The sequence below is a fragment of the Macaca mulatta genome, chromosome 4, assembly GCF_049350105.2.
Source record: "Macaca mulatta isolate MMU2019108-1 chromosome 4, T2T-MMU8v2.0, whole genome shotgun sequence".
NCBI lineage: Eukaryota > Metazoa > Chordata > Mammalia > Primates > Cercopithecidae > Macaca > Macaca mulatta.
This window is the reverse complement of record NC_133409.1, coordinates 43,295,706-43,316,248: the sequence shown is the minus strand read 5'-3', so window position 1 is coordinate 43,316,248 and position 20,543 is coordinate 43,295,706. Positions and strand designations below refer to the sequence as shown.

Below are 20,543 nucleotides of genomic sequence, written 5' to 3'. Positions count from 1 at the left end.
AGGCGTGAGCCACTACGCCCAGCCCCACCTTTTCTTTTACTCCAAGACCTTGGCAGTTTCTGCTCTTACAGCTTTTTCCTATATGAAGGTAACTTTCCTTGGAAAACTCAACATATCTGCTACTCCGGGCATAATATTAGCAGAAATCTTGGGCTCAGCTTTCAATAAATGAAGAGAAGGGCTATGCATCCATATGGAGTTTTAATAACGATTTCATAAAATTGAACAGAAAGCACTTGTTGGATATTTCATAATTGTCCATTTTTATATTTGGTAATCTTTCTTATGCATCCTCTGTCACAGAGGATGCTGTTGTAAAAACCTTTCATTATTGCAGTTTAATTAAGCAAGTTAAATTTAGATACACAAATGAAGGCTGCCCTCTTATTTACATTTTGAGAGCTTAATGGTCCTTTTATAGCTTCTGAACCTTGGGGAAATAGCCTCATTTTTCATACTTAAGTACACATCCCACTTCCTGATCAGCAGGTTTCAGGGTAAACACTATTCATGAATAATAGTCAATGTACACAAAAGTAAGCAGGAAGAGAATATCTAGATTCCTTCTTAACATTTCCACAGGAGATTTAAATGGTTTAAGATGCTTTTATAAATTGCTTCCCTATTTCAAACATGACAATGGCAAACATTTCACATTTACCATGCGGCTGGACTTGCACTAAAAGCTTTTTATATGGATTGTATTTTTATTCTCTAATTAGCACAACTACACTATGAGCTCAGTATCACTTATCATTTCATCTACAGAGAGCAAACAAGAGGCCGGGACAGGCATCCGAGGCAACACCATTGGGGAGAGTAGAGCCGGGTTCACATCTAAGCAGTACGACTTCGGAGCCCATTTTTCTCTCCCACCAAGCTCAAATGCCTTTGTCATTATATTGTTCTTTGGCTACGATCTGTTGTTGTTGTTTTTCCTTTCCTGGTTTTGGAAGGGGCCACAGTGTTTCCATGTTGCATCCTATCTGGACAGGCCTGCTGTGTCTTTTTATTTTGGCTTCCAGATACTCTCAGTGAACACCCTTCACTCGTGCCAAACTTGGTGGTATATGCCTATTATTCAGGAATTACATTTTCACTCATTCTGACTCTCATTCAAAAACTGGTTCTTGTGAGGTTGTTAGTATCAACAACCTCAATCCCTGGCAGCCCTCTCTTCCTCAAGACCCTCTGCTCCTTGTCTCTCCTTCCCCCTAGTTCCATCAGCAGGGGCAGTGGCTTGACACTTCCCCTCTCTTCCTCCATATGGCAAAGGGCTAACAAGCCTCTTACACACCAATCCTGCTTCTTGCTACTTTCAGAAACAACACTGTCTTTTGGAAAGTGAACCTGCAAATAATGAAAGAGCTCACAGGGCTCTCTTAAAATTCAATTAAAAACAAATACCGATAAAACAAACACAGAGTATCCATATAAATGTGTAAAGGAAAGTATTCTTTCCATCTATATTAATACATATTTTTAAAGTGACTTGTATTGTAATGAGAGGTCAGCTGATTGGCTGCTGCTTTCTGACAGTCACATAAAAATTTTCTACATGCTCAAAAATAATTTTCTCTTAATTTTCACTCTTTAATACCACATAATACCACCATAAAAAACACATGTATCTGCTAATATAAGTACTCTCCATGAGTGCTGATAATTAGCCTTTTTCTCCATCATTTGAGAACACAGAAAATCATTCCTCTTTGTGGTTTGAATGTATACTCTTATCAGAACATACAAATCCTGTAGATATTCTTTTCAAGAAATGGAAGGAAAATTATTCTAAGCATATTAAAGTTCAGCTTTGAAATGATAATGTTTCCAAAAGCCAAAGGCATATGCCAGGCATTCAAGAAGCCAAGTTTTCTGTTGGACATATTTTTGGGAGTGCTGGAAGGCACACATTACTCCAGGCTGCAATACAGATTGAAAAGAGAAGGCTTTTCAATAATCATTACAAAAGGCATTCTTCAGGGTTTTGAAGATGCGGAGGGGATTTAATCTATAAACATCTCTCTAAATCTCCTATGTGGTTTCTTAAAAACTAGTTTTTTAAATCAAATGCTTTTTCAATTAATCGTAGGCAAATTAGACCAAGAAAGCAATATGCCTGGGTAGAGCAGGGTAAGGGGAACCAGTACTGTTATTTACATGGTTAAGGCCTCAAGTGAAGCAAACGTAAGCATGCAGGGCTCTGAGACACAGGGCACTACAACTAAGAATGGCGCACCACACAGCATGCTTCCCACAGATCAATTCCTTAGCAGAAATTCCCCTGGTAGTAATCAGAGAAGGGTTCACTCCAGTGCTGGGGCTTAGTTCCACCCCAATATTTATCCCAGTTAGAGATAAAGCAGCTGTGAACAGGAGGCACAGACACAAGCAGTACTCACCTCCGCGATCTTCAGCACGGCACTCCCATTCAGATCAAATGTCGGTGTGTAGGTGATGCACAGTAAAACCTTTAACAAGGTGAGAGATGAAAGAAGAGACAAGGGGTTAACAGTATGAAAATTCACTGTTGTTTCATATGCCATTTGTGTAGTCCTGTTTTTATGATTCCTTTGCTATTTGCTTTATCTAATGTTTCTTTATATCCCACCCACTGCTTTCTCATTAGTGGCCGCACATTGCCTAATAAAGTAGAGACCATCCTTTAAAAAATAAAGGCTGCTAATCTCTCCCTATGGAAAGGACTTGCAAGACTGGCCAGAAACAGCGTCTTTTAACAGCTCCAGGAGGTGTATCCAGTAACAGCAAAAACCACAAAAGAGTTGTTTAGTAGCAGTCATTTTAAAAATGCCAGGCTTAATGCTAGACACTTCACATGAATTATCTAGGTTGATCTTCTAAATAAGTGTTATTATTATTATTGCCCCCGTTTTACTGGTGAGAAAACCAAAATTCCATGATTAAATATGTTACCTAAGGTCACACAGGTAGCAAGTTGTTGAACGCAAGTAATCTGCCTCCATGTGCCCACTCACTAGGCAAAGCCATCTCCACCTCTTCTGGGACTCAAAGGTCAGTGCCATTTTCTATTCCTATCCCCTTCCCAAATCCACATGGAATTAGAAATTCTTTTATGGCATTGTCCTCTTCCCTCTTGCAATTTCTTCCAGAATGCTGCATGGGGTTTACTTACTCCCCTTATTTTCCAAGATATATAGACAATGGGTCGATGACATTTGCAAGATCTTTCAGGACCACTAAAAACTTCACTTTCTACTTGTAGAGCCTTTAGGGAACAGATCAATAAAAGCCTGTGGCATTTTAAGAATTGCTTCTCAATTTGTGGGTAAGAGGCTACTCTCTCCCTCTTCACTTAGCTCTGACTTTTCTTGCTGTAGAAGACAGACACAAGAGTGCTGATGTCTGCTCCTTTATCTCAAACCCCACAGCCATCCCCTGCCTGCAGCTTGGCCTGCCAGGGGCAATCTTCTGAACATTTTTCTCATCTGTTCAATTCATGAAGGAGCATGGAAGCCTAGCAAATTTACTTAATACAGGAAACTGCAATTGTCAGATGTGACAGGAAATCTCTGCCCATCTCTCAGTCTTAGCTGTCAGCTAGGCCAGTCCTAGGAACAGTTGCTCCTTCACAGAAAGCAAGTGTGTATGCAATTAAAGGGGGAGGGAAAGATTTTTTTTTTTTTTTTTTTTTGCCACATTTAGTCACAAGGGTGGGTATTAATTGCAGGGGTGCTCCTCAGTCTTTTGATTCTTAAAGGGACTTAATCCAAGAATCAACACCAGATAAAAATCGGCTCAGTCACCTGGGCACAGTGGCTCACACCTGTAATCCCAGCACTTTGCAAAACTGAGGTGGGCGGATCACTTGAGGTCAGGAGTTCAAGACCAGCCTGAGCAACATGGCAAAACCCCATCTCTACTAAAAATAGACACACACACACACACAAAGATTAGCCGGGCGTAGTGGTGGGCACCTGTAATTCCAGCTGTTTGGGAGACTGAGGCATGAGAATCACTTGAACCCGGGAGGCAGATGTTGCAGTGAGCCGAGATCACACTGTTGCACTCCAGCCTGGGCGACAGAGTGAGACTCCATCTCAAAAAAAAAAAAAAAAAAAAAATCGTCTCAGTGCCAAGGCGATTAAGAAAAAGGGACTGGGGAGCAACTGCCCCTTGGCCTCAAGGGAAATGGCTTTCTTTTGTTTCATGACAATCTTTGGGAGTTGGGATTTGGTAGGCAGGGAGTGATGAAGCTGAGGACAGCAGGGTCACCAGGATCTACCCTGGGCTTGGAGGGAGGCTACGTCTTCCAGGCCCCTATAAGTACATAGTGGTGGTCCCATGGCTGAAAAGCCCTGTTCTTGGCTCCTCCTCTACTTGTTTTACCACGCGGCTTGATGGGCTTCTTTCCAGTCTCAACTTAGATGTCGCCCCCTCAGAGAGACGTTCCCAGATGCCCCTCTCTAAAGTACTTGCTGTCACATCTCCTTGTTTCATTTACTTCAGAGCAGACATCAGTCTCACAAATGACTTGTTTGCTTATTTGCAATCTTCTCATTAGACTATACTATCCGTGGAGCCTCTGAAAGGCCCTCAGGATACTGTCACATGATGCTTTCTTACTTTGAGGTTTTTTATCTTTAGTGCCATGTTTCATGGTGGGCGGTGGGGAGTCTGAGGTGGTGGTGGCCAGCAGAGGCCACTTGGTCCAGCTGGGCTCTTGATTTTTTAAGTATTGACAATAAAGACTGGTATCACTTTACAATATGAAAATAATGATGGCAAACATTTGTCCGCACTGGTTAATTATTAACATTGCTTAGAGGACTGACGATTGACTTTCTGCCTTCTGCGGCTCTATGCGTTCATACAAGGTACACAAAGGTAGGTTTAGGAAGAAGCGTTCAAAACTTGACCCAGTTTTCTGTGAGCAAGAGCTGCTTTTCGGCAGCAGTGGCTGGAAGCAGGAGCAGTTCCCATGGTGAGGTCTTCGTGAGGGTGTTGAGTTAGCAGTATCGGTAATAAAGATTCTTAGGGGAATGCAGGAAGCTTGACTTCCTGTGTTTCAGGGAAACCCAGCATATGCAGAGGGAGGCCTCCCTGCAACAGTCCACAGAAGCTGAGGATACCTGCACCCAGGCCCCCAGCCAATGCTGACCATGTTCACAGGATGTTGGAAGGAAGGCTTTCCACACCTAATGTCTGGCCAGCAATAGTCAAAGACTCACTGAGCTATATGCGGGGGGAGGGGGTGGGAAACTGAAAACAGGAAATAATGAAAGGAAGGTAAAGCACATTAATGGAGCCAGTTCCTTAAGCTCATGCAGTTTGTTGCATGAAAAGCACAGCAGATTTTAATTACAGGGCTGATGGTATCCACGCCCTCCTGGGACTCACAAGATATAGTAAGGGCAGAGTGTCTAGCCAGGATGATGCAGCAGATGAAAATGACTTATCAAAACTGTTGATGCTCCCAATGTGTTAATTCGCTAGATTAAAACACGGACTAGGGGTAGAAAATTTAGGGCAATAACAAATTGAAATCATCTGACTTCCATTGCATAATGAGAGGGCAACAAGTTTAGATTAACATTCTGAGCATGCTGGCCCCATGGAAAACAGAAGCAGCTAAATATTGAGGGCAATTTTATTAAAAATATATCCTTCACAGGGTCATTAAAGCATATTGACTAAATTACCATGGAACAGCAGGAACTTGAGTGATGGGTAGCGTCTTGCAATCTATACCAGCTTGCAGAAACTGCCTTCATAAATGAGCCACAAGGAAAATAGGGAAAACAGGGGCAAAGCTTTCCATGAAAATGGAAAAATCATTCAATGGCTAATAAAAGTCCCAGATCACTTTATTTAAAAACTTGATAACTGAATAGCTACTATGTGCAAGAAGCAATCCCTCAATTTAAAATGTGTACAGAAACCCTGGGTTTAGGAAAAAAAATTAGAATTAGACTTGAAAGGAGAAAGCAAAGCTGATTTATTGCAAGAATTGGGCACAAGTGATAAGAATCTAGAAAATAGGGGAGCATCACACACTGGGTCCTATTGTGGGGAGGGGGAGGGGGAAGGGGGGAGGGGGGAGGGGGAGGGGGGAGGGGGGAGGGGGGAGGGGGGAGGGGGGAGGGGAGAGGGATAGCTAATGTAAATGGAGATATACCTAATTAGGAGATATACCTAATGTAAATGAGTTAATGGGTGCAGCACACCAACATGGCACAAGTATACATATGTAACAAACCTGCACGTTGTGCACACGTACCCTAGAACTTAAAGTATAATTAAAAAAAAAAAAAGAGAGAGAAAGAAAAAGAATCTAGAAAATGCGGTCACGTTAAGATGAGAGAGGGATGGATGTGGACAGATAATGATGACGAGTACAGAATCGCAGATGTGCTCTTTTAAGAATATCCTGAATTAATCCTCTCCCAAGGACATGTCCTGGTCATGATCGGGAGTTTCCCTGCCCAGTGGCCATGATCAGGGCAGAGCAGAGGCTATGATGTCAGGGCCACAAATGAGACATGATCATGCATGTGACTTGTTGTTTAATTGCTGTGTGACTTTGTCTATGTCCCCTAGCCCTTTACCTTTAAAATTCCCATCCCACCTTCCAAGGATATTTACAGGAACAAATAAATTAAATGAATGTTTAAAGAAATAGTGCAGATGAGAGAGATCTTTAAGACTGTCTTCTCACAGAAGCTACACAAGTCTCATTTGATGTAGTTCATGGTAGCTACTCCGACATAGATGATTAGGCTTATTTCAAGTAAAAAAAAAAATTAGAAATATCAGATAATCCACATTGAAAAGCAAAAAACCTTTGATTTTCACTCCATGTCTTATCAATGCCACAAGTTCTCATTTTTCTGATCCAGCTCCACTTTCTTCCTTCTGTCCTCCCTTTTAGGCTACGATTCAATTCCAGTCATTATTCACTAAGGTTCTAATTGCTGTGGGATTACAATATAAAGGAAGCACAGTCTTTGACATCAAAAAAACCCTCACCATGTATTGGAGAAATGAATGCCTGCAACTGTTCTTCAAGGCTGGCTGTGATAAGTGCTTTCGCAATTGGGAGGTATATAATAATTTGGAAGGCTAGAAGACACAATAACTTTGGAGAAGACAGACTTTGCAGATGAGAGGACATGTGAACAAACCACCAATACTGGAGAGAAAAGGGAGGGAAAGACGCGCCAAGCGAAGAAGTGTCATGAGCAAGGCATAGAAGTATGAAAGCAGAGGCCAGGGATGATGCTAGAAAGATCAGCTGGAAATTTACTGGATGTCAATTTAAATGCCTTATGTTAAGTGCTTCATACATATTAGGACTGGTCAGGCCAATAAATTATAACTAAAAGGAGATAAACTAGGGCAAATTGGAAGTCAGAGAGATAAAACAGGCACTTAATAAAATACAGACGATGTCGAAGACAGATCCTAGTTGTTCCAGTGGCAATGAACTGACTGTTGCACATTTGGAAAAAAGATGCAGGGAGAGTGGAAGGCAATAGTCACCTGTGTTTGAAACCTGGGTACCATCCTACCATTGCCCTCCCACCAAACCCTACTGTCCTAGTCCACCTAGCTGACATCTCTCATACCCCACCATTCCCACATATTTTACAAAGCTTTATATTATATATTAATGAAGTAACATGCTTTGGAGAACAGAAATATAATTCGTTCAAATTGCATAATATAAAATACTTAATGCTACAGAATGGGCAGACAACTCAAAACGCTTATTCCTATAGCACTTATTTGGAACAGTTTAGATACACTACTTAAATCTGTATACTTACACACATACGCACACACACACGCACACATCATTGGATTTCTCAGCTTCTTAGCAATAAGGTCTACCTTTGTTGATGCCTGCTATGTTTATAGCACCTTGCTGGGCCCTGGGAGGTGCCAGGAGCAGCTGGGCCTTGGCCCATGCTCAATACCTTCTATAAAATGTCCAGATGAATGGTCATCCTCACAGTTTCAGTGGAACTGTGCATCTATGTGCCTATTCATGATTGTAAAATGTGTAGACAATGTAGTAAAACAGCCCTGGTGGTATGGAAGAAAACTGTTCTGGGCATCTGAATGTCAGATCCAGGTGGCCTGACTGGTGAAAGGCAGTTTTTGTAACCAAGCAAGGTAATACTGGAGTTTCAGGTGATCTGGTTAGGGAAATTATAATTTTGTAATCCCTCATTCAGGATTACCAAATTACACTAATCTGGCAGGACCTCGCTTGGATGGGGAGAAAATCATCTCTAGTATAAGCAGAAAGCATCTCCCATGAGACATTTCTGGTATTTCCCATTATGCTCTGCTGAGAACCTATCTTCTGCACTCACCATCATAAATGGTGACTTGTACAGGGTTTATGAGTTGAAGAGCTCATTTCTGTCAAGGTTCCAACAGAGCCCTCTGCAGGACCATTTCCAGGGGATTCAAGGGTGAAGAAGTGAGTCCTGAAGTGATGAGAGAACAGCTCCGTGGCCACACTACATCTACCTGTGTGCTGGATTATTCAGGCTCTCATTCATTCACTCAACAAATATCTGCTGAGGTGTTGCTAGAGGCCACATCCAGTGTAGGTATTGGATACACAGCAGTGAACAAATAAGATAATCTCTTATCTTGCAGAGCTAACATCTGGTACGAAGGTGGTCATAAAATAAAAAATTACAATAAGCTGTAATGAATATTCTGAATGGGAAAATGCAGTGTCCTCTGGGAAGGCATGTCAGGGTCTAACACATAATACACAAGGTGTAATGCTGTATTCATCCTCTCATGGAACTCTAAATTTCACATGTTATAATACATATAAATCAAACCTAGGGGAAGAGAAAAGGGTACCATCAAAATGGGAGCTGATTTTGGGGAGTCAATCTACCTGTATGCCATATGGTGGGCATGAGGGCCTACTGAATGAACAAGAAATTATTTTTCCTTTTTCTTAAACTGTTAAAAATTATCTTAATTAACACACAACTCCTTCTTGGGGGGAACTGTGGTTTCATTTTTCAAAATATCAGATGTTATTTATAAATCAAACCAAACAAAATAAGCTAGTTAGGGCTCCAAAAAGTACAGCCCACAGAAGGCCTTGCATTTTTTTCTCTCTTGGTGTATGAAGAAAACCTTAATGCCAGGCGCATTTCAAAGCCCGACTCTGGCTCTGGCTGCGAATTTAGCTTTGTTACTTAACACACATTTCCTTCTGGCCTCTCATGTAGATTGGCTTTAAACTTCATAAAGTTAAAAATCATTGCATAATTCATTCTCTTTAGAAACATTCCAGTTCTTTTTTTACTCTGTCAAATTCAGCCGCAAGAACAGAAAATTCAGTGACAAGCACAGGAATACTGAGACACCAAACGCCCTGCTACGGGGTGAAGAGTGTGCTGCCTTCCACACGTGCAGCCAAATGGAGTGTTCATTGCTGGAAGTGTACCCCGACCATGAAATGTCAACAGAGATTTTTTTCCCCTCATGGTTCAGGCACAAACAACAAAGCAGACTTAGTCTTCTGAAGTTTGCAAAATGGCAGAATGTTTATCTTCGGAGTGAGGGAGGGATGGAGTCACAGAGTAAACAAAGAATTTTCAGAGGACATTTCCTTACTTCAGTTTAAATTATGGATGTCACAGAGTGGTATAATAGACACTGGAGACAGAATGGGGGAGGGAGGAGGATGAGGGATAAAAAACTACATATCAGGTACAAGGTACACCACCCAAGTGACATGTTCACTAAAATCTCACACTTTACCACTACACAATTTGTCCATGCAACCAATAGCCACTTGTACCCCTAAAGCTATTAAAACTTTTTTAAAAAATAAAATGTTAATGACAAAGACAAACCTTTTTTCTTACTTTGATCAAGGTTTTTCAATCTTGGCACTATTCGCATGTTAGACAAAATAATTCCTTTTTTCGGGGGGACTGTCCTGCTCATTGTAGGATATTTAGCAGCATCCTTGGCTTCTACCCAATAGATGGCAGTGGCAATACCCCCATTCCCCCAGCTCCTCCTTCCCAAGGCCAGTTGTGACAAGTGAAGATGTCTCCAGGCATTGCGAAATGTCCCCTGAGGACAAAATTGCCCCCACCTGAGAACTACTGTTTCGTTCATTTCTATCCCACATGCCTTGTAGACGTAACTCAGAACTTCTACCAACAAGCTTGTCCAACCCTGTGGCCCATGGGGCACATGTGGCCCAGGACAGTTTTGAATGTGGCCCAACACAAATTCATAAACTTTCTCAAAACATTATGAGATTGTTTTGCATTTTTTTTTTAAGCTCATCAGCTATGGGTCGTGTTAGTGTATTTTATGTGTGGCCTGAGACAATTCTTCTTCAGATATGGTTCAGGGAAGCTAAAAGATTGGAAGCCCCTGCTCTACAACATTGTTCCAATTCCAAAAGGTTGAGAGCTAGAATCTAGGACTTCCAGAGAAGAACTAGGATGAGCCACCGATCCTTCACTTTGCTTCAGAGACTGTGGATTGCAGGTCACAACAAGTAGCTGGGCTACAACCTCGATCTTTATTTTTGACCCTAAGAAAATGCATCAAGTTATTTTATTTCATAAAACATCTACCACTACTATCAGGTTATCAACCAAATCACTTTCTGGCTCAACTTGCCAAACTTCTGGCAAACAGCTATTCTGAGAGACTTTTTAGTCAACAGATTTTGCTAGAGCTCCTAAATACTCAAGGTAGAAAATCTTTCCAATTCCTCATTGGTTTACGGTCATGTCACGGGTTCTTTTCTGGCCTTTATTGATCGCCACTAGAAATAAGTTACTGATATTCATCAGATATGCCCTTAGCACCGAATTCTAGGAAATACTGTACCAGTGATATTCATAAAAAATATGTAAATATTAGTTATAATTAATTTAGCTAATTCACTTGAACAAATAATCTGTTCATTATTTATATTTTCTTCTCCCTTCTAAACTTTCTCCCCTGGCCAAGTCTTATAACTGTCATCTCTAACGAGAGGCCTCACAAATCTCTTTCTAGAGTCGTTTTCCTCAGGTTGTAATCCTTAATTTCAGTTTCTAAACATCACAAATAAATATTGACATATTAGACCAAACAATTCTTTTGTGCAATTCCATGAAAATCACATCAACCTCAATAAGGCTCTAATATGGTAAACAGCTAAACATTTCTTGTTCTAAAATTCTTAATTACTCTTGTAGATATCCCCATCAAGAAATAGAATCTATTTCTCTATCTTTTAAATATGAGGTATGGAGTGACCATTAGCTTGAAATGACCAATGGGACATCAGCAAGCAAACAAACAAACCCCCAAAACACTTGGGCCTCTGAGTTCCTCAATTTTCCCTGCCACTGCCACCACGTAGATAACCTGCCACACTAGAAAATGAAAGACCTGATGCAGCAATTGTAAGTCTGCCAGCCCCAGTCAAGCCACCAACTGACCAAAGATGTATGAGCAAGCACAGCTGGGATCAGCAAAAGAACAGGACAGCTGAGCCCAGCCTTAACTGCCTACCGCATTTTGGGGTGGTTTCCGATACATGAGGCATAGTCCCAACCATATTTATTTTAGAATATGAACTTGCTTTACTATTTCAAATGAATTCTAGAAGATTCAGCTGTGTTTATATGGCAAGGCAATTTAGTTGGTCAAGATGAGATCTACTAATTCCAACCCTTATGAAGAACAAACTGGATTGGTCAGTAACGTGTTGATTACTGCTGGATGATAGATAACATGTGATTAAGACAGGAAAAAGAAAAGGAAATTACTGTGGAAGGGCTGAGTTGATGCCCTTCCAGCAAGTATATTAGACATGAAGACAAGCAAGTGTATTAAAACCTGTACGCAAAGGTTGAGTGGAAGAGTTTTTTTTCGTTCCATTGTACAAGTAGTTCATGTTTTAGAAATAGACTCTAGCCTAAAATTTCAGTAGAATGCAGGATGAATTTTCTCATAGAAATAAAGATATAAATTACAGATAGTTGCTCAGGGCAGCCTACAGATTTCTCTTTAATCCAGAACATACATGAAATATTCTGTATTGACAATAAAAAAATGGAAATAATAGAAAAATAAAAATAAAAAATACAATTCTTAATTATGCTAACATTAAAACTGTACTTAAAGGAATATATATATATATATACACACACACACCCACACATACATATATATAGCCATGTAGAAAATGCTTATGATTTAAAGTGTAAAGCAAGAAACAGGTTGGCTGTGGCGGCTCACACCTATAATCCTAGCACTTCAGGAGGCCAAAGCAGATAGATTGTTTGAACACAGGAGTTCGAGACCAGCCTGGGAAACATGGCAAAACCCTGTCTCTACAAAAAAATACAAAAATTAGTTGAGCATAGTGGTGCACCCAGGAGGCTGTGGTGGGAGGATAACCTGAGACCTGAAGGTCAAGGCTGTAGTGAGCTGTGATTGTATCACTGCACTCCAGCCTGGGTGACAGTGAAACCCTGCAGAAAAAAAGAAAAGAAAAGGAAAAGAGAAGAGAAAAGAAAAAAAATCCTATACACACAATGAATATAACTATAAACACCTAAGTAGATACGATGAGAAATCAGTATACAAAAATCAGTCAACATGATGGGATTTACAATTAACTTTTTCTATTTTGGAATGCCCATAATGTTAAACTGCTAGCATTTCTTTAAATTTGTCTTTTAAAATATTATACACACACACGCGCACACACACGTCAAAATTTAAATATAAATATTGAGACCTGTACAATATGAACTCAGGCTCTCTCTTAAATTAGCCCCTTAAGACCATCACTCAACCAGGAACTCTGGCTGTGAGTCCTGCCGGCAGCTTGGGCTTTCCCTTTCCCACCTACTCACTGCGCATGTCACTGCCAGTCACCAGCTGCTCCTCAATCTCTCTGCAAATCAGGTCAGTGCACTCAGCCACACCTTCTGCATTCGGCCCAGGTGGCCCCTTCCTACTGCCACCTACCTGGATTAAGTCCTGGTACCTCTGGCTCAGCCTCTTCCAATAAGATATTTCACGATGAAATGACTTGGTTCTGCTGATTCCCGAATCATCCTGCAAACACATACTCCCTCTCCTCACCTTGCATGTTTAACGTCCAGCTCTGGCTGGATCACTTGCCTGCTTACAGAGAGCAGGCCCTCCAGAACCTCTTCAACCTCCCTTTCAGGCTCATTGTCCACTATCCCTCACTAATCCCAGTTTCCATCTCCAGGACTTTTTTTCTCTACCAAGAATGCCCTCTCTCCCAACATAATTATCTGAATCCCACCTACCTTTCAAAGTCCAACTCATATAGTATCCCCTCCTTGAAAGGATGTTCTGCCCTGCTAAACATGCTTCTTCCTCCTGAATGCGCCTCCTGAACTTTTCTTCTGATTAAACATACACAGCTACCTTGAATTGTGGTAATTGGCTGCCTCTTTATTGCTTTCCTACTAAATTATAAACCCTTGCCTTTGAACGTTTTGTTTTTAATCCTATATAGTTTTATGCAGTGTTGGTAACAAAAATATATTTGCTTAATAAGCCAATAAAAAATAAGGTCTAAAAAAGCAACAAATTTAAAAGTTCAATGACTTATTTTTTCAAGTTTAACCTGTAACAAGAATATTTTGACTTAATCTCACAGCTGGGTTTTTAAGAAGTCAAATTTCATTGGTACGCTCCAGATAACACCCCCACTCCTTCCTCTTCTCTTTCCCTCTCAGACTCTCTGCAGAGTGAGAGCCTCATCTCAACTTGTCTCTGCCCGTATAAACACAGAACTTTTGACAGTTTTATGTTGATACTTACAGACCTGACCACGCAAGGCCCTCAAGATAGGGTTGTTAAAGGGCTAGAGCCAACTTGATTCTCTACATCTGAAACACTTAATTACAGAGCTCTTCTGGAATAATCAAATCATATGAACTCTACCCAGCCGGATGGAACAGAAACATTGGCTCAGCTAAAAAGTGGGTGTTTTCCTTAGACTGTGGAATCATGGCTGAGGGTCAGGACCTGAAATATATCAAGGTGGATAATTGATGTATAATAATTTACAAAATTATTCTTTTAGGCTACAGAGCTACAATTCAGAGTAGTAAATATGCGGACCTTCTTAAGGAATCAGAAATATGAGGATATGCACAGTATTATTCACATTTTACAGATCAGAAAATTGAGGCACAGATAAACTTTCCAAGGCTACCAGGCATTCTAGCTCCAGAAGCTGCACTCTTACCATCCTGCTACAAGATATTTTGAAAAAAAGAAAAAGTGAAAAGAAGTCAAAAGGCAACAGAGTTCATTGATTATTCCATTGAACAGTCACACCATGCCATTCTCACACCCTTGCAGACACATTTGACCATGAAAGGTTCCTCAATGAAAGGTTCCTCATTATCTTCAGAATCCATATTTCTCACATTGACCTTGCAGTTAACTCAAACCCCTAGGTCTGGAATGCTGTCTTCTCTGCCTATCAAAAACTATACATCCACAAACCATATAAACTCTCAGCCCTGCTGCAAAGCCTTTCCAGAAAAATATAAATGTTTGAAAAGGATATTCCGCTACCAATGACTGTTTAAGCCCAGCCAAGTAACTGAACCATTCCAACTTCAATTTACTTATGAAAAGAATTTGATGATGTAGGAGGTTATTTCAATTCTAAAATACAAACCCATGTTGATCTTTCTCATTCTTGAACTCACAGATTATCTATTATCTCAATTTAGTTTGTTGTTTATCCTTGTGGGCCATTAAAACTACCACATGTGTTTCTGTCTCTCCATTAGTCAATAACTAAACTAACGAGCAATTAGTGAGCCATGTGCCAGATGCTCTGCTAGGCACCAGAGGGATAAGTATATCACCAATTTTCATTTAGTAACCAGTGAAATTTTCAAGTCATGCCTCAGTCAAGAGTTTAGGAGACATTACAATGTGTAATGGAAACCAAGGAAAGTGAAACTGTGGATAGGGGGGACTAGTGTATTTATGTATTTAATTGATTTCTGACGCTATCACTAGTGTCCAAACACAGATTGTGTTTTTCTTTGGTTTTGTTTTCTTCACCACAGGATCTTCTGTGCCCAGTACAGCACCTGACAGATAGAATACAATCAAATATTTGCTGAATGAATGATTAAAAAATCAGAGAACCTTCCCACTCTGTTTGGAACTATAGAACATCCAAAGTGATGAGGGCCTCTGCATTTATACTTGCTTAAATAAGATTATGTGAGAAAAGTTTAAAGACAGTATAGTGATTCTCAAATATAGTTAACACTTGGAAATGGTGGTGCTTTAAAAAGATATTAATAGATAATATGAAAATCTCCATCTCAAAAATAGTGCATAAACTATTTAAAGGAAAATCACATCTCTAGGCTTTCAATGTTTGTTCATTACTTTTTCATATATTTTTACCAACTGCCAAAGGCAGTCATATCAAAGGGTAAAGAAGGATGGGAGGAAAACTTATTAAGAATTATATTAATCTGTTTGCAAAGTAGAAAAAGATTCTCATCACTCAACCTTATGAGCAGGAAGAGGGAAGGCTGTTTGAGAACCATTTACTTAACAGAATCACATATTTTAAACACTTCCCTGAATTCACTGCACAAACAACATGTTTGCAGACTTCTTAGATCAACCTCCAACAACGACCCATTCAGGAGTTAAACATTTTTCATCAAACATTGGATTTTTCCTTAACTCCAGAGATTGCTACAAATCTTCTGAAGTGTCTCAATGGCTTCAGGCTAAGAAGAGATTTCTCCCTGTTATAAGAAGCAAGACAAATTAGCCATTTCACTCTCAAACTGCACTAATGATCACATTCTTTCCAAAAGGAACTCTAGAAGACCAAACGCCCCGAGTTAAGAACATCAAAACTAACCAGCTGAAGAAACTTCCCAAGTGTAAGACTCTGCCATTAAAACATTACTGAGAGGGGACTCAAACATAGCCTTTATTCCTTTGTCATGTTTCTAGCTCCCAAACCAAGCACTGATGGCAGTACTGATACATAATTTAAAAGCACACTCCCTTCCACTTTGTAATACCAGAACTCTAATTGGACACCCTGAAGCTTAGGACTACTAGCCATACAAATAGTAAACTCTTTGTCCACGATTCACTCACCTGTGTATTTTCTGTAGATGTTTACTAGGCTTTTATTATATAAAAATACCCCAGTCAGGTGTGGTGGCTCACGCCTGTAATCCCAACACTTTGAGAAGTGGGTGGATCACCTGAGGTCGGGAGTTTGAGACCAGCCTGACCAGCATGGTGGAATCCCATCTCTACTGAAAATACAAAAAATTAGCTGCGCGTGGTAGTGCATGCCTGTAATCCCAGCTACTCGGGAGGCTGAGGCAGGAGAATTACTTGAACCCGGAAGGCGGAGGTTGCAGTGAGCTGAGATTGCACCATCGCACTCCAGCCTGGGCAAAAAGAACAAAACTCCGCCTCAAAAAAAAAAAAAAAACCAAAAAAAAAAACCACCACCAATGGTAAATTACACTCTCCTTCCTTTTTCCCAACTCTCTCTCTCCCCCTCTCTTTCTCTCTCTCACACACACACACACACACACACACACACACACACACACACACACACCACCACCAGACCGATTAGCTAACTTAGTGGAAAAGACACCTAGATGCCATCTTCATATGTGAATTTAGCTCACAGGACTAGTGAGGGAATATCATTATCATGGGAGGACACAGAAAACATACAGGACTCTGAGCCACTCCTAGTTTTACCCCTCCTTAGCCTGTGACTTGCCTTTTCTGATCCATCATCTATACAAGAAGAAGAGCAGTGACTAGCACCCACAGGCCTCTCAGGATAGACTTAGCAGGCAAGGTAACCCACCACTTCAGAGCACAGGTTTAACCTCAGGCTAAATACTGCTCTGGTCATTTCATTAGCCGTGTGACCTCAGTATCAATGTGTCTGATGCATAAAAAATGTTACATGATCAGCCCCTGTCATTTCTCCTTTAAAAATTATAAACCACTCTACCAATATTCATTTCTATTATCTAAAAATGCACATAAAAAGATACCCAGTAACAGAATATTCATCAAATGCTCTCTCAGGGCCCAGCATCATCTCCTTCCTTATCGCCAAAGCCAGCCTGCCCTCCCCAGATAGGATACTCACATCTCCCACATGCTTACAGAGGCAGACGGCCAGCCATAATTCCTCCACTCAGCAGCCTTTGAAGACTCAGCCAGCTGTATCAGTTAATAACCTCACTAAAGGTTATCCATCAGAAAGAAGGGAAACAAGTCCTAACTACTCTAGTGAGAGAAGTCATTAAATCCATACATGGCTCCTATACAGTCTGCCTGGCATTCATGGAAATAGCACACACCATAGGAAAATGTTACCAAAGCAGACAAGTATTTAATCTAAATATTAAATAGCCTACCAATCAATTTCAAAGGTAATCTATCTTCAGAGAATCTTTCTGATTCTCTACAGTTCTAACCATTTATTTGCTCAAGCTGTAAAATTTTTCTTTGGGTTCCATAACCATTTCAATAAATCAAACTTGCCTTTTCTCCCCTTCCTGTTAAATAGTAAAACCATGTAGAATACTTCCTAGACTAAGTGGTTTAACCTCATTCCTATTTGTCAGAAGCAGGCTGCACTGATTTTTTTTTTTTTAACGCTCTGATTGAGAGTCTTCTTTCTAAATGAGAATACTACCCTTGGAATGTTGGATTTCATTATTGGCTAGTTTCTGTTTAATCTTGGAGAAATCTCTACAAAAGGAAACTATATTATTTTCTTTCCAGGAATTTAATACAATTGTTCCATACTCTTAAGAGTGTGACATGGTTCAATTTCTCATGTTTATAAGCACTAACAGATACTAATATGTGAATAAAATGCATGATCTAACTTCCAAAAAATAACACCCAGGATATGTTATAACAATGTGCTATGCTGTGGCTGGACAGACAAATTTTTATTTGTCCAACACTGCATGGTGTGGCTTTATCCCTCCTGAATGGTATATCCAGACCAACATTTGAAGATGTCCACTATATCTTGTTTTAAAATGTTTTCTGTGCCTACAAAATACTTACATAAAATGACTGGAAGATTTTTATAGGAAATTTTAAATAATTTATCATCAGAATGAGTCATGTAGAAGCGCCAAGACTAAATTAACATCCCCTTCAGATGTAATGGAAATCCCATCTTTTCTCTGGGGACTCATCTAATTCTCTCTTCTATAATTTTTGGGAGAATACAGTAAAAGCATTTAATACAGTAATGGTATTAGCAAAACAAGGACTTATTTAAGAGGCTTTACTTGGGTCATTACAAGTATTATAGAATTACAAGAAAAAGAGTGTGGGCTTCTGGAGATTACTAAAAAGTTGATATAGAAATTCCTCATTCAGAGAGAAGGGGGATAAAACTTATTATTCTAAGCCAGAAAGTCTACACTGTGAACCAATCTCTATATCGAAATAAGTATTTTAAATCTCAGAAATGGGAAATGATCATAGAGCCCTCACTTGTGACCTATCAAAGTCAGGTTACCATCAAGTTTTATTTGATGTTAATAATAACATTATGCAAAGTATAGTTATCTTGTCATTAATTTTCTAGCAGCTTGACCAAACTGTTTATCAAAAAGTATACTACAAAAAATTAACTTCAGGCTAGGTTTGTTGTGAACTGAAATATTTTTCCCCAATCCTAATATTTAAATAGTTAAAAATAATGGTACGTTTCCTATCATCTCCCCATCACCCCTCCTTTCTAAGCACCCCAGTCTCCAGCAATCATCATCTTACTCTCTACTTCCGTGAGATCAACTTTTTTCGATTCCACATGTGAGTGTAATCATGGTATTTGTCTTTCTGTCCCTGGTTTATTTAACATAATATCTTGTGGGTTCATCCACAATTATAGTTAAGTTGGAGAAGTAAATTTCAGGAGCTCTATTGTATAGCAAGATGATTATATTTAGTGACAATATTTTTTTTTTTTATTTTTAGACAGGGTCTTACTCTGCCGGCTACAGAGCAGTGGTACGATCTCGGCTCACTGCAACATTTACCTCCTAGGCTCAAGCAATTCTCCAGCCTCAGCAACCCAAGCAGCTGGCATTATAGGCACACACCACCATGCCCTGCTAATTTTTGTATTTTTTTAAAATTATACTTTAAGTTCTAGGGTACATGTGCACAACGTGAAGGTTTCTTACATAGGTATACATGTGCCATGTTGGTTTGCTGCACCCATCAACTCGTCATTTACATTAGGTATTTCTCCTCATGCTATCCCTCCCCACAACAGGCCCTGATGTGTGATGTTCCCTGCCCTGTGTCCAAGTGTTCTCATGTTCAATTCCCACCTATGAATGAGAACATGCCGTATTTGGTTTTCTGTCCTTGTGATAGTTTGCTGAGAATGATGGTTTTCAGTTTTATCCATGTCCCTGGAAAGGACATGAACTCATCCTTTTTTATGGCTGCATAGTATTCCATGGTGTATATGTGCCACATTTTCCTAATCCAGTCTATCATTGATGGGCATTTGGGTTGGTTCCAAGTCTTTGCTATTGTGAATAGTGCCACAATAAACATACGTGTGCATGTGTCCTTATAGTACCATGATTTATAATCCTTTGGGTATATACCCAGTAATGGGATAATGGGATAGCTGGGTCAAATGGTATTTCTAGTTCTAGGTGCTTGAGGAATTGCCACCCTGTCTTCCACAATGGTTGAACTAATTTACACTCCTACCAACAGTGTAGAAGTGTTCCTATTTCTCTACATTAATTTTTGTATTTTTTTGTAGAGATGTGGTTTCGCCATGTTGCCCAGGCTGGTCTCAAATCTGGGCTCAAGCCATCCCCCTGACTTGGCCTCCCAAAGTGCCGGGATTATAGGCATGAGTCAAATGCCCAGCTGACAATATATTCTTGAAAAATGTAAACAGTGGCTGTTATGTGCTGTCACCACAAAAGTGATAACTATGTGAGGTAATACAATTGTTAATTAGCTAGATTTAAGCATTCCACAATGTATATAGACTTCAAAATCATGTTGTACATGATAAAGCATACTATGTTATCTGTCAACTAAAAAAATAGCATGTAACAAAGGTCCTTATCTGTTTAAGCATTTTGGAAATCTCATTGTAAAGACTGACAGATTTATTGTTTTTCTGACAGTGTCTGACTTTCCTCCCAGACATTAACTAAAAGTATTAAGGTTTATAATGGTGTCATTGGAGAGTTCATTAAGAGAGGCTTTCCATGATTTCTGGTAGAGTTAACCTGTGTCAACTCCTATCTTCAGCAAGGCTAGCAGAAGGCATTGCTGGGCTGGATGGAATCAGAAAGCAAGTACAAATTTTCAAAACAGGTGCTACTGTTGACATAATATGCATTAAACATTCTGCTTGTGCATAGCTCCTAGAAGAATGGGTACTTCCTCATTTTAATTTTTAACACAAG

The 20,543-nt window shown here is 39.9% G+C and overlaps 2 protein-coding genes across 3 annotated transcripts in view; one reads left to right on the top strand and one right to left on the bottom strand.

Moving 5' to 3' along the window:
* Nucleotides 1-20,543, bottom strand: part of ARFGEF3 (ARFGEF family member 3) — a 182,374-nt gene that overhangs the window by 111,662 nt on the left and 50,169 nt on the right. For both annotated transcript variants that reach the window (XM_001095348.5, XM_077999463.1), the window contains exon 5: nt 2,403-2,471. In XM_001095348.5, coding sequence (XP_001095348.3) covers nt 2,403-2,471 — 69 coding nt within the window. The remainder of the gene's footprint in view (nt 1-2,402; nt 2,472-20,543) is intronic.
* PBOV1 (prostate and breast cancer overexpressed 1) lies at nt 14,144-15,274 on the top strand. The gene is given in 3 exon segments (XM_028847158.2): nt 14,144-14,225; nt 14,228-14,487; nt 14,489-15,274. Coding segments are annotated over 3 exon segments (402 nt in total). The 3' UTR covers nt 14,549-15,274.